The sequence below is a fragment of the Oryctolagus cuniculus genome, chromosome 13 (assembly GCF_964237555.1).
Source record: "Oryctolagus cuniculus chromosome 13, mOryCun1.1, whole genome shotgun sequence".
NCBI lineage: Eukaryota > Metazoa > Chordata > Mammalia > Lagomorpha > Leporidae > Oryctolagus > Oryctolagus cuniculus.
The window spans coordinates 41778031-41791305 of record NC_091444.1 but is presented as its reverse complement, the minus strand read 5'-3'; the positions used below and the strand labels follow the sequence as shown (position 1 = coordinate 41791305).

Sequence of the window (13275 nt, the reverse complement as noted above, 5' to 3'; positions counted from 1 at the left end):
ACTTAATTTTATTGCTTCTACCTCATCTAAATTTCCCAGGTTGGTTCATAGATCTTTTGGTATCTCAGGTTTTCTATTTTTCAGATCACAGATGTAACAATGATTACAGTAAAAATTCAAAAAAAAAGATTAAAAAAACACTGGAGCATATATACTGTCTACTTTCAAGATAACCATCATCCACAGTTTAGTGTCTAAACACACACACACACACCTGTACACAGAATGTTTGACTTTTAAATAAAAATGGGGTCCTACTGAACAATGTACCCTAGATAAAGTTCTGAACAAATAGATGGGAGCTTGCTCATTCATTCAACAGATGCTTAGTGAAGACCTACTGTGTGCCAGGCTCAGTTCTAGAAGAGGGAAGTAAAGAGGTGAAGCAGAGGGCATGTCTGTTCATGGAATTCATGTGCATTTGCAAAGGAATAGTTAGTAAGCATGCAAATTAATACTGTCTGCTCTGAATGCATGATAGGTGCTATGAAAATGGGCAATGAGAGAAGGAATGACAGAGAGTAGACTGACGTGGCCGTTCGGGGACTGCGTCTCTGAAGGAACATTCTTGAAGGAGCCGTCCAGGCAGCGGGCAGTGTGAAAGCAATGGCCAGACAGAGAAAGCTGGGCATGTCTGCAGCCCAGGCATCATGGGAAGGCGGGAGAGGCCAGATCCCATTGGCCACTGAGATCATGTCAGGAGTTATTGTTGCAGAGGCGGAACTACAAATCCCTGAGAAAAGAGATGGCTCGTTGGAACCACTGGCTTGAAACAAGATATCTCTGCCGTATTATATACAATAAATTCCAGATGCACAACAATCCTCATAGTTACAAGATGAGGGAAAAAAAACTGGGAGAATATACTTGCATCATATATATGGAAAAAAGAATCAATGCCCAAAACATGTGATGAATTCTTACTAATTAATGAAATGAATAATCAAATGAAAAATGAGCAAAGGATAGAGATCGACAGTTCAGAGAAGAAAATAAGCGAGGGTCCATCAGCATGAAAGATGATCAGACTTGCTAAAAGCCAAGGGAATGTAAATGAAGCAGAGTGAGATACCATTTTGTACTCACTGGGGTTGGGAAAAACTCCTCCAGTAACAAGTGCTGATGGTTCCTCTGTCGTGTTCTGAGGTGGGCGTGGGCAGGGACACCTTGGAGTTCAGCTGGGGTATCTGATGATTGGATATGCTCTTTCTCTGACCCAGAAATGTCATTTCTAATCCACTACAGAGAGAATCCTTGTATCTATGCAGATGGACATGGAGATGCTATGCTCAGAGCTAGTAGAAAATCAAAAAACCTAAAGTTTCATACTTAAATGGAGTAAATAAAGTTTTATTTATTAATTTGAAAAGCAGAATAACAGAGAGAGAGAGAGAGAGCACACACTTCGATCTGCAGTTTGACTTCCCAAATGGCCAAATGGCTGGGGCTGGGCCAGAGCACAACAGGAACCTGGAACTCCATCCAGCTACCCCTTTGTGAGTGGCAGGATCCCCAAGCACTTGGGCCATCTTCTGCTGCTTTCCCAGGTGCATTAACAGGGAGCTGGATCAGAAGCAGAGCAGCCAGCCCCAGAATAGATGAATAAAAATTGGTGATTATTCAGTGGGTTACGATATGCAGGAATTAAAAAGGATGAACCAGGCCGGTGCCGCGGCTCACTAGGCTAATTCTCCGCTTTGCAGTGCCAGCATACCGGGTTCTAGTCCCAGTCGGGGCGCCGGATTCTGTCCCGGTTGCCCCTCTTCCAGGCCAGCTCTCTGCTGTGGCCAGGGAGTGCAGTGGAGGATGGCCCAAGTGCTTGGGCCCTGCACCCCATGGGAGACCAGGAGAAGCACCTGGCTCCTGCCATCGGATCAGCGCAGTGCGCCGGCGCAGAGTGCCAGCCGCGGCGGCCATTGGAGGGTGAACCAACGGCAAAGGAAGACCTTTCTCTCTCTCTCTCTCTCTCTTACTGTCCACTCTGCCTGTCAAAAAATAAAAAAAAAAAAAAATAAAAAAATAAAAAAGGATGAACCAGATCTATGTGTCTGTTCATCCATTCACTGACACATTCATTTAGGTTCCTATACATCGATGTATTTATCTAGTTAGTTGGCTGGTTAGCTAGCTGTCTATAGATTTCTCTTGAAAACATAAACAATTAAACATAAAACACAAGTACAGACTGCTACGTACTAATGCCATTTATTTTTAGTTAAAAGGAACAGACTAAAGCGTATGCTGTCATTTGTTGGCAAACTACAACTAAATCTGGTCTGCCTCCTGTTTTTGTACAGCCTATATGCTAAAAGTTGTTTTTACATTTTTAAATGGCTAGAAAAAATTTTTAAAGAATGATGTTTCATGACACATGAGAATTAAATGAAACTCAAATTTCTGTGTCTACAAACACAATTTTATGGGAACACAGCCCAGCCTGTTTTTTTTTAACATACAGACTGCAGGCTGCTTTTGCTACAAGGGCAGCATTGAGTGGTTATGACAAAAAGTCCACAGAAACTGCAAAGTCGCACACAGTCGTTATTTGGTCCTCTACAGAGGAGTTTGGCATTCCTCTACTCCATACTGTTTGTAGATGTTATTTTTAGATTATCAGAAGCACACACAGTGCATTTATTTGGTGGCAAAGTGAAAGGGATTGGTACTGGGGATAGATAACAGATAGACATGTTTGTGAATGTGAAAAAACTTCACCGTTGTCAGCCTGTCCAGTGCGAATGCAAGTGTTGGTTATATTAAGTCTTTGTACTTTTTAAAAATCATCAGAAAAAAGCTAAAAATGGATTTCTTAGTATATTTTACTATGAATATTTAAGTTGTTCCAGTTTTTGATACCATTAACAATAGAGCAGTATCTTCACATTGGGTCCTTATGTTGGTATTTCCTAAGAGAATTTTTCAGTGAAAAGAAAATGTATGTGTAAGATTTTGATCCAGGACTCCCAATGGCCATTTCAAATACTGCGTGGAATTCTTACCTTGAACACAGAATGAATATGGCTATTGTTTGACAGGTAGGTAACAAATGTGAGATCATTATTATGTTAATTTGCGGCTCATGCCATCTCCCTGAATTTAAAGGCTACAGGATTTATTTCTACCTGCCATGCCTGTTCAAGTCCTTAAATTTTTTCTGTGGAACTTTAGCCTTTTTCTTAGTGATTTCAGAGCTCTTTCATAGTATTAAACATTGATCCTGTTCTTGAACATTTTCTTAATTGGAATTCTATTTATTTATTAACTTTGTTAATGGTCTGCAATCACCATGAAGTTCTTCTAGCTTCAGGCTTTGTTTTCTGTGTAGTTTGTGATACACTCAGGAGGGAGCTGCTGAGACATCTAACAGGATCCACCTTCTCCCAGCCCATGGGGCCTGGGAAGAGCTCTGTTTGGGTGGCTGTGCCCCAGGTACCCTGCTGCCTTCCTGCTGCCCCAGAGGACACGTGGTCCGCTTCAAATGTCACTCCCATCAGTGCATCCATCAGGATTTGGGTCTGGATTGGAAAACAGAAGCCGAATGAGGGATGAATTCCCTACAGAGGCTTGGGAAAAGCAGGAATGGGAAGGTCAAGGAAGTTGCTGGCTAGGGACCAAGGAAACTGGAAGTCTGGGCTTCGCAGGACTTCAGCTCAGCACCACAGGCATGATTTTTCTGGAGATCTCTGGGAGCTGCTGGCAACATCATATCTGTCACGCCTGAGCCCAGAGGGCAGCCTGCAGTTACCACCAGAAAAAAAAAAAAAATGGCTTCTCTCTCTTTCCCTCTCCCAGATCTCCCATGAGCCTCTTGTTCATCCAGAATCCTGCTCAGAGGAGAGCCTGGAGGATGTGGTTCTCAGGTTTTCTGCCCTTGGCATACAGAGGAGTGCTTAGCGGGGCAGAAGTGGTGCTGGAGGTCACTTTCAGTAGAGGTCAGATCAAGGTCAATCAAACATCCTGCTGTGCAACATGAGACACTGTGCTCACTTGCAACACATCAAGGAATCTTGTTCGGAAATTAGGGAAATGGCACCTTCACAGGCAACCCAATTCCATCTTAGTTGACATTTCATCAACTTATAATGTCAGATTTACAGTCAGAGAGTTTATTTAAAAAAAAAAAAACCAGAATGGTAAAAAGATGATTTTTTTTTTTTTTACTTGTAAGATCAATGAAAAGATTATGCACCTAGACTGGAATCATCTCTGTCAGACCTGGGATTAGTCATCTGTTGTGTACCTGGGACTAGATTTGGAACTAACAAAGTCCATTCATTTGTACTCTTGGCTCAGAAGAAATTTGCTGCTGAAATACAACCCACAGTTCACACTTTCAGTCTGTTTTTTACCCAGTCCAACCCATATTGGCAGAAAACATGCATCAGGAGCCATTTTATCTAGCGAGGCAAGACCCAGCTTGGAATTGGTATTGTTTTCCCCATAATTCATTGCCTTCCTCAGAGAAGCTTGCTTTTCTAAAATTCTTCTGGAATCTCCTTTGACCGTGTGGGAATTTTTGAGGTGCCAGTGTTCTTCTTTCCAGCAATTTAGAAATCCCACAGCGACCGCAGCACTTTTCTCTTGTGGTTGATCAAAGCCACATTGATCGTCTCGTGAGGTGTCACTCATTTCATTCCCAAGTGCTACAAATCACAAATAACACATTATTCTTGTGTTTCTGTGGCATTCTCTCCAATTCTTAGGCTAAGATGACTTTCCAGGTTTCCAATTACAAGATTTTCTTTTTTTAAAGTTATGGACGTTTAGGGGAAGGCATTGTGGCACAGTAGGTTAAGCCTATCAGAATGCCTGGTTTGGGTCCCAACACTCTGCTTCCAATCCAGCTTCCCACTAGTACGCCTGGGAGGCAGCAGGTGATGGGGCAGGTGCTTGGGTCCCTACTCCATGCTGGGAGACTAGGATAGTTTCTGACTCCGGTCTTCTGCACTGTCCAGCCCTGAATGTTGTGGTCATTTGGGGAGTGAACCAGCGGATGGAACTTTCTGTCCCCCACCCCTTTCTCTCTGTCACTCTGCTCTCACATTAAGAGATCTTAAAAAAAAAAAGAAAGAAATGAATAAAGTCCTGGCCTTCAGTTGCACTGTGGGATTTCTGCAGAATGTGCCCTCCCAGTTTGTAAGGAGCATTCAGTTTATCTCATGTGGCCTCAGTGACTTTACGATCACCTGTGGATGGGATTGAGGAAAAGTATTCTCCGCCTCACTTTTACAGAAAAAAATTAAGCTCCAGAAGATTAATTCAGTTGCCCAAGGTCATTTAGTCAGTGATGGTGACTTTGGCTCTGAGTTCTATAATTAAGCTCCTAGACACAAATAGAAATGTTTATATTTTCCAGAGCAAGCTGTAAGATGCTCTAATTCTTTGCCAGTTATATGCACTTTGGGTGAGGATTTCCAGAGCTTTTTTTTTTCCTAAAAATAAATTCCAGAAATATCAAAACCATAAGATTTTTAAGAAGAAAATTTGGGGGCTTGTGCTGTGTCGTGGCAGGTAAAGCCGCTGCCTGCAGAGTTGGCATCCCATATGGGCACTAGTTTAAGTCACAGCTGCTCCACCTCCGATCCAGCTCTCTGCTATGGCGTATGAAAGTAGTAAAAGATGGCCCAAGTCCTTGGGCCCCTGCATCTGTGTGGGACCCAGAAGAAGCTCCTGGCTCCTGGCTTCAGATTGGCCCAGCTCTGGCCGTTGTGGCCATCTGGGGAGTAACCAGTGGATGGAAGACCTCTTTCTCTCTCTCTCTGCCTCTCTGTAAATCTGCCTTTCAAATAAATAAATAAATCTTTAAAAAAAGAAGAAAATTCATGATTTCTGCCACTGTGTCAAAATGTACATTTTAGGTTAAGATTAAATATATATAATTTGTTCTTCTATAAAAATTCGGTCATCTAAAGTAAACTCAATTGAAGGTTTAATTACATATTTATTTTGGATTTACTTATTAGGAGTTAAAAGTTCATTTTGTCAGGTACTTATTATAGTTAAGAAAGGAAATAAAATTCATATCCAAGGAAACATACAAATAAGATGTCCCAGTACAAATATCTGTAGAAATTCCTTCACTATTACTGACATAGCACAGGTTAGAACTGTGCAGTTAGAACCAGAAGGAAATAAGAGTGATAGAAAAGATATATGCATTTTCTTAAGGCCTAAAATTTAAAAAATAATGTATACTTGAATATTGCTTGGGGCCAGCGCTGTGGCACAATAGGTTAATCCTCTGCCTGCAGCACCAGCATCCCATATGGGCACCAGTTCTAGTACCAACTGTTCCTCTTCTGATCTAGCTCTCTGCTATGGCCCGGGAAAGCAGTGGAAGATGGCCCAAGTCCTTGGATCCCTGCACCAGTGTAGGAGGCCAGGAAGAAGCACCTGGCTCCTGGCTTCGGATCAGCTCAGCTCCAGCCATTGCGGCCATTTGGGGAGTGAAACAATGGAGGGAAGACCTTTCTCTCTGTCTCTCCCTCTCACTGTCTGTAACTCTACCTTTCAAATAAATAAATAAAAAAAAGAAAAGAAAATTGCTAAGAGAACAGATTTTAAATGTTTTTAACTGCACATAGGAAGAAAGATAATTATGTTAAGAGATGAATATCTTAATTGACTTGATTGCATCATTTTACAGTTTATACATATGGTAAAACATGTTAACATCATAAAGATATACAATTTGTATTTGTCAGTTGAAACCTATTTGTATACATGTGAATTTCTCTTGATAAGTTTGAGGAGGACATTTAAATAAATGCAAAATGGCAACATATTTGAACATAACATTTCTAAAATTTTTTTTAAAAAGTTTTATTTTATTTGAAAGGCAAAGTTACAGAGAGGCAGAGGCAGAGAGATGGGGGGAGAGAGAGAGAGAGAAATAGAAAGAGAGAAAGAGAGGTCTTCCATCTGCTGGTTCACTCCCCAGATGGCTACAACTGCCGATGCTGTGCTGATTCGAAGCAAAGAGCCAGGAACTTCTGGGTCTCCCACGTGGGTAGCACAGGGGCCAAGGACTTGGTCATCTTCTACTGCTTTCTCAGGCCATAGCAGAGAGCTGGATCGGAAGAGGAGCAGTTGGTACTAGAACTGGTGCCCATATGGGATGCTGGTGCTGCAGGCAGAGGATTAACCTATTGCGCCACAGCGCTGGCCCCAAGCAATATTCAAGTATACATTATTTTCTAAATTTTATTTTTATGTATTTATTTGACATGCACACACACACACACACACAGATAGTGAGAGAGAGAGAGAGAGAGAGAGAGAGAGAGAGAGAGAGCCCTCATGCACTGGTTCACTCTTCTAATGCCTACAGTGGCTGGGGATAGGCTGCAGCCAAAGCCAGGAGCCAGGAATGCAATACAGGTCTCCCTTGTGGATAGCAGGAACTAAATTGCATGAGCCAAACCTTTGTCTTCTGAATTAACAGGAAGCTAGAGTCAGGAGCAAAACCAGGAACTGAACGCAGGCACTCCCATGTGGGACGCATGCACCCTAACCAGCATCTTCGACAGCTGCTTCCTATTATCATGTATTGTCACCATGTGATGCAATAGGTCTCCAGAACTTAGTTCTCCAAATGGAAATGTTGTGCCTTTCTGACCAGCACCTCCTGGTCTTCCACCCCTACCTCCCGGCAACCCTGTAAGCACCTTCTGCTGTGTTCCCATGAGATCAGCTTTCTTAGAATCAAACAAGTGAGATCAACGCAGTATTTGTCTTTCTGTGCCTGGCTTATTTCACTTAGCACCGTGTCCCTCAGGTTTATCTCTGCTGTTGCAAATTACAGAATTTCCTCGTTTTTTAAGGCTAACTCCTATTCCATGTCGTATGTATACCGCGTTTCCTGTATTCATTCATCCTCTGATGGACACTTCAGATGAGCCCATATCTCGGGCTGCCGTGAACATGGAACCTGAGATACCTCTTCAGCATACTAAGCTCGCTTCCTTTGGGTATATAACCAGAAGTGGGATTGCTGCAGCATGTGTTGGTTCTATTTTTAGATTTTGAAGAACTTTTATACTATTTCCCATGATGGCTGTACTAGTTTACATTTCCAAGAGTGTGCAAAGGTTCTTTTTCTTCTCATTCTTCTCAATACTTATTATCTTTTTGATAACAGCTCTTCTAATAGATGTGAAGTGATATCTTATAGCAGTTCCAATTTGCATTTTTCTGATGATGAGTTATGTGGAATTTCTTTCCCCATATATCTGTTGTCCATTTGTGTGTCTTCTATTGAAAAATACCTATTAAGGTCCTTTGCACAGTTTTTAATTAGGTTATTTGTTTTCTTGCTGTTGAGTTTTTGAGTTCCTTATATATTTTATATATTAAAATATTTATCAGATGTTTAATTTGGAAGCATTTCCTCTTACTCCATATGTAGCCTTTTTCATTTGTTGATATTTTTCTTTGCTGTGCAAAAGCATTTTAAATTGAAGTAATCTCACTTGTATATCTTTGCTGTTGTTGTCTTTGCTTTTGGGGTTATATCTGAAAAGTTTTTGCCAAGACTAACAAACACCAAAAGCTTTTTCCTTTTGTTTTGTTTTCTAGTGCTTTTTTTTTTTTTTTTAATTTGACAGGCAGAGTCAGACAGTGAGAGAAAGAGACAGAGAGAAAGGTCTTCCTTCCATTGGTTCACCCCCAAAATGGCCAGAAGCCAGGAGCCAGGTGCTTCCTTCTGGTCTCCCATGTGTGTGCAGGGGCCCAAGCACCTGGGCCATCCTCCAGTGCCTTCCCAGGCCACAGCAGAGAGCTGGACTGGAAGAAGAGCAACCGGAACTAGAAACTGGTACCCATATGGGATGCCGGCGCCACAGGCGGAGGATTAACCAAGTGAGCCATGGCGCTGGCCCCTCTAGTACTCTTAAAGTTTCCAGTCTTATGTCTTTAATCCATTTTGTGATGCTTTTGGTATGCTGAGAGAAATAAGAATCCAATTCCATTCTTCTGCAGGTGGATGTCCAGTTTTCCTAACCTCATTTATTGGAAAGACTGTTCTCTGCCGCTGTGTGTTGTTGGTACCTTACTGGAAGTTCAGTAGACTGTAAGCTGTGCATTCATCTCTGGGTAGTCTTTTCTGTTCCACTGGTCAAGGTGTTTTTGTGTTCTTTTTATTGTTATGTGTTTGTGGTATATTGTATTTTGGAGTCAGATAGTGGTGATGCTTCCACCTTTGTTATTTTAGCTCAGAATTGCTCTAGATATTTCTCTATTAATATAAATTTTAGAATTTTCTATTTTTCTGAAAAATAACTGGAATTTTCATAGATTGCATTAAACCCGTGGATTGCTTTGGGTAGCATGGACAGTTTATCAATGTAAATTCTTCCAGTCCATTAATCTGGGGTATCTTTTCATTTACTTATGTTTCTTTCATAGTGTTTTAGGTTTCACATTTTTGGCTAAATTTATTCCTCAGTATTTTTTCATGTTTTTATAAATGGGGTTGCTTTCCTGATTTCTATACCAGGTAGTTTGTTGTTCCTGGACAGAAACAGTGCTGAATTTTGCATATTAATTTTGTATCCTTCAGTTTTACTGAATTATTTTTTCCAACAATTTTTTTTGTTAGAGTTTACAATGTGAAAATCAATCATGTCATCTGCAAAAAAAAATTAGAGCCAATTTAACTTCTTCCTTCTCAGTTTGGATGCCTTTTATATTTCCTTGGGACTTTCAATAATATGTTGAATAGAAGTGGTGATAGTGGGCATCCTTTTCTCATTCCAGATCTTAGAGGAACATATTTCATTTTTCACAACCACGTATGATGACAGCTGTGGGCTTGTGATATATGGTATTTACTGTAGTTAGATATTTTACTTCTATATCAAGCTTGTTGAGTTTTGCTTTTGTTTGTTTGATTTTTAAAGACTTATTTAAAAGTCAGAGCTACAGAGAGAGAGAGTGAAAGACATAGAGAGAGGTTTTCCATCTGCTGGTTCATTCCTCAAATGGCCACAACGGCTGGGGCTGGGGCAGACCTAAGCCATGGACCAGGAGCTTCTTCTAGGTCTCCCATGTGGGTGCAGGGGCCCAAGGACTTGGGCCATCTTCTACTGCTTCCACGGGCACATTAGCAGGGAACTGGAATGGAAGTGGGGCAGCCAGGACACGAACCAGCACCCATATAGGATGCTGGCATGGCAGTCGGCAGCTTAACCTGCTACACCATGACACCGGCCCTTGGGTTCTGTTTTTTATAGTGAAAGGTATGAATTTTTTAAGATGTTTCTTCTGCAACTGTTGAGATGATGATGACATTTTGGCCCATGTTTTTGTGTAAATTTTGTCGTTCTGTTAATGTGGTGTATTATGTTGACTGATCTTTTGCCTATGTTGAATCATCCCTGCTTCCCACAGGTAGATCCCACTTGTTCTTGCTGAGTAATCCTTTTAATGTGCTGTTGAATTCAGATTGCTGGTCTCTGCTTATCAGAGCTATGGGCCTGGATATTGGAAACTATCTTTGCTTTTTATGTCCTTGTCTAGTTTTGGTGTCAGAATGATGCTGGCTGTTGGAAGAACTCCATACAGTTAGATTTTTACAAGGTGTTTACAGAGGATTGGTATTAATTCCTCATGTAGTTTACTGTATGGATTTATTGCTATGTATTTCAATTGGCAACCATATTGACAACTTATTTATAACTCATATCCTCCTTGTCAGACAACAGAAAGATCAGAGTTAATGGATCCAAAGAACCTATCGAGTTTAAGTCGAATCAGTGGTTTGGAGCGACGGTGAAGGCACACAAGGGGAAGGTGGTGGTGAGTACGACTGTGTCCTGTAGTGCAACTGAGCAGTGCCACGTGTGCCGAAATGTTCTAAAGCCGATTTTCAGAAAAATTCATTCATATAAGAGTAGGTTAGACTTCCATAGATTAGCATATCGGCATTTTAAAAGAAATGGCTTAAAATTAAAGAATTGATTTTTAGTTGTTCAAAGATATAGAAAATAAAGCTTGTTTTCCAGATCAGTTACTTTCAAATATTTCAAAAATCACAAAGAAAGAAAAGTAAAAGGTAATCTACAGAAGTGAAATTGACAGTTTGTGATGTGATGATTTTTAATAGCTCTGTCTAAACTATTGAGGAACCATGTTTTTTTTTTTTTTTCTCTTCATACTATTTGTTTAACTCTTTACTTAGTGTAAGGTTAATCTTATGAGTATAAAGTAAACTGAAAATAGATATTTGTAAAAAATAAAAATGGGAATAGGAAAGGGAAGAGGAAGAAGGGTAAGAGTGTGGGCAGGAGGGAGAGTAGGGTGAGAAGTATCTCTATGTGCCTGAATCTGTATATAGGAAGTATATGAAATTTGTATACCTTAAATAAAATTTTTAAAAAATAAATGAAACAAAAAGCTAAATCTTAAAGAGGCAAATACTTTATTACGAAAGATAACTTAAAATACTGACTAAAATTTGATCAGAAGGAAAGGACTATTAACTCTAAGGATGCTTTAAAAGTTAAACTACTGTGGTATCATGATCCTTTCAGAAATAAAGGAAATGTTTTCTTCAATAATTAAAAAAAAATGGCTGGGGCATCCCATATCAGAATGCTAGTTCAAGTCCCACCTGCTCCACTTCTGATCCAGCTCCCTGCTAATGTGCCTAGGAAGTCAGTGGAAGATGGCCCACGTGCTTGGGCCCCTGCCACTCACAAGGGAGAGCAGGATGGAATTCGTGATTCCAGGCTTCATCCTAACCCAGCCCCAACAACTGTGGCCATTTGGGGAAAGCATGAGAGATCCCCCTTCCTCTCCTTCTCTCTTTGTCTCCATCTCTCCCTCTGCCACTGTCTTTCAAACAAATTTTAAATATTTAATTTATAAAACCTGTTAAATGCATGATTCTTTGTGTTCATTTAATACCTTCAAGACACTCTCAAATAGGTTTATTGCAGTCTTTAAGTCCTGTGGCTTTATACATAATTAGATCCTCTTGTTCTAAGCAGTGACATGTGTCTAAATGATTGAGAAATAAATGACTAGTCAGTGTTCTGGAAGGTTCTTTTTCTTTCTTTTTTTTTCCCACTGTTTGGGGACTGTCTTAACCTATTGGCTTTGATTTCCTTAAAATAATAAAGAAATAACTTTGGCTTTTAGGATTTGTTTAAATCTATTTGGAGTATGATTTAATAAGTATCTAAAGGAAATGCCTGGCTTTATTTAGTCTATGTTTAACCCCCCTTTTCAAAAAAATTTTTTGACATAAAACAGGTAATGTATAAAATATAGATAGCTCCCTCTGGTTAGAAACATTTACAGTATATTCCCTGTAGAACTGCATTTACATTAATGCAGTTTTCACATTTGAGAATTAGTAAGAACTTTTCTATCCTGTTGTGGTAAATGACAAGGGAATTAGTATTGAAAAACAAGCCCTATATATTAACTCTTTGGGATTAAAAAGTCTTTTGAGTGAAATATTAATTCTTTCAAATTTTAAAAATTTATAGCATATCATTGTTGCACATTTAATATTTGTAAAAATACTTTAAAAATTGAGAATAAAATAATTGAATTTTGTTCATAATAATAATGGCAAGATTTTGAAATGCTTACATTTTCTAAATTGTACAATGAGAAATAGGATGATATAAAGGATATTACTGTGGTCCTTTCATGACTTTGTGATCAGATCTTATAACATGGCTAAAATAAACATAAGATGCTATCTTTTACCTTCAGGTTTACCATGAATTGAAAGTATTAAATAAAAAATAAAGCAAGAAAGATAGATAAGAGGGGAATTTGTCCAGGTTAAATTCGTTTAAAAAAGTAATACAAATTCAGTGATAAACGAGGCGAATCCACAAAACTGATGTTTACAAATTTGATTGCATCCTTTGATTTGAAAGTCCTCTTTTTATAAAGCAACAATTACACAAAGAAAGGAGCTAGTCCTCAATGTCAGACATCACACTGAATCCTTCATTGTTTGAATTATCATTGGTTTTTATGTAGGTCCAACTTTTTTGAAACAAGAAAAGAAAATATGAGTTCATTGCTTTTAAGGAAGTATTTTCTTTTGCTAGGTTACTTGAATTTAAAATTATATGAGGCTTGTCATTAATTGTATATGTTTAATTTTGTAAATTCTATGGTATAATTATGTCATTGTGGGAGCTAAAATTAAAAAAGAGCAGAAAATGAAAAAAAACACCTGTATCAGTATTGCTATACATACAGTTTTTTTAAAAAATATTTATTTATTTATTTGAAAGTCAGAGTTACACA

The 13275-nt window shown here is 39.4% G+C and overlaps 1 protein-coding gene across 1 annotated transcript in view; it reads left to right on the top strand.

The window, feature by feature from the left end:
• Positions 1 to 13275, top strand: part of ITGA8 (integrin subunit alpha 8) — a 194490-nt gene that overhangs the window by 19429 nt on the left and 161786 nt on the right. Inside the window, exon 3 of the mRNA XM_002717427.5 lies at positions 10697 to 10797. Coding sequence (XP_002717473.2) covers positions 10697 to 10797 — 101 coding nt within the window. The remainder of the gene's footprint in view (positions 1 to 10696; positions 10798 to 13275) is intronic.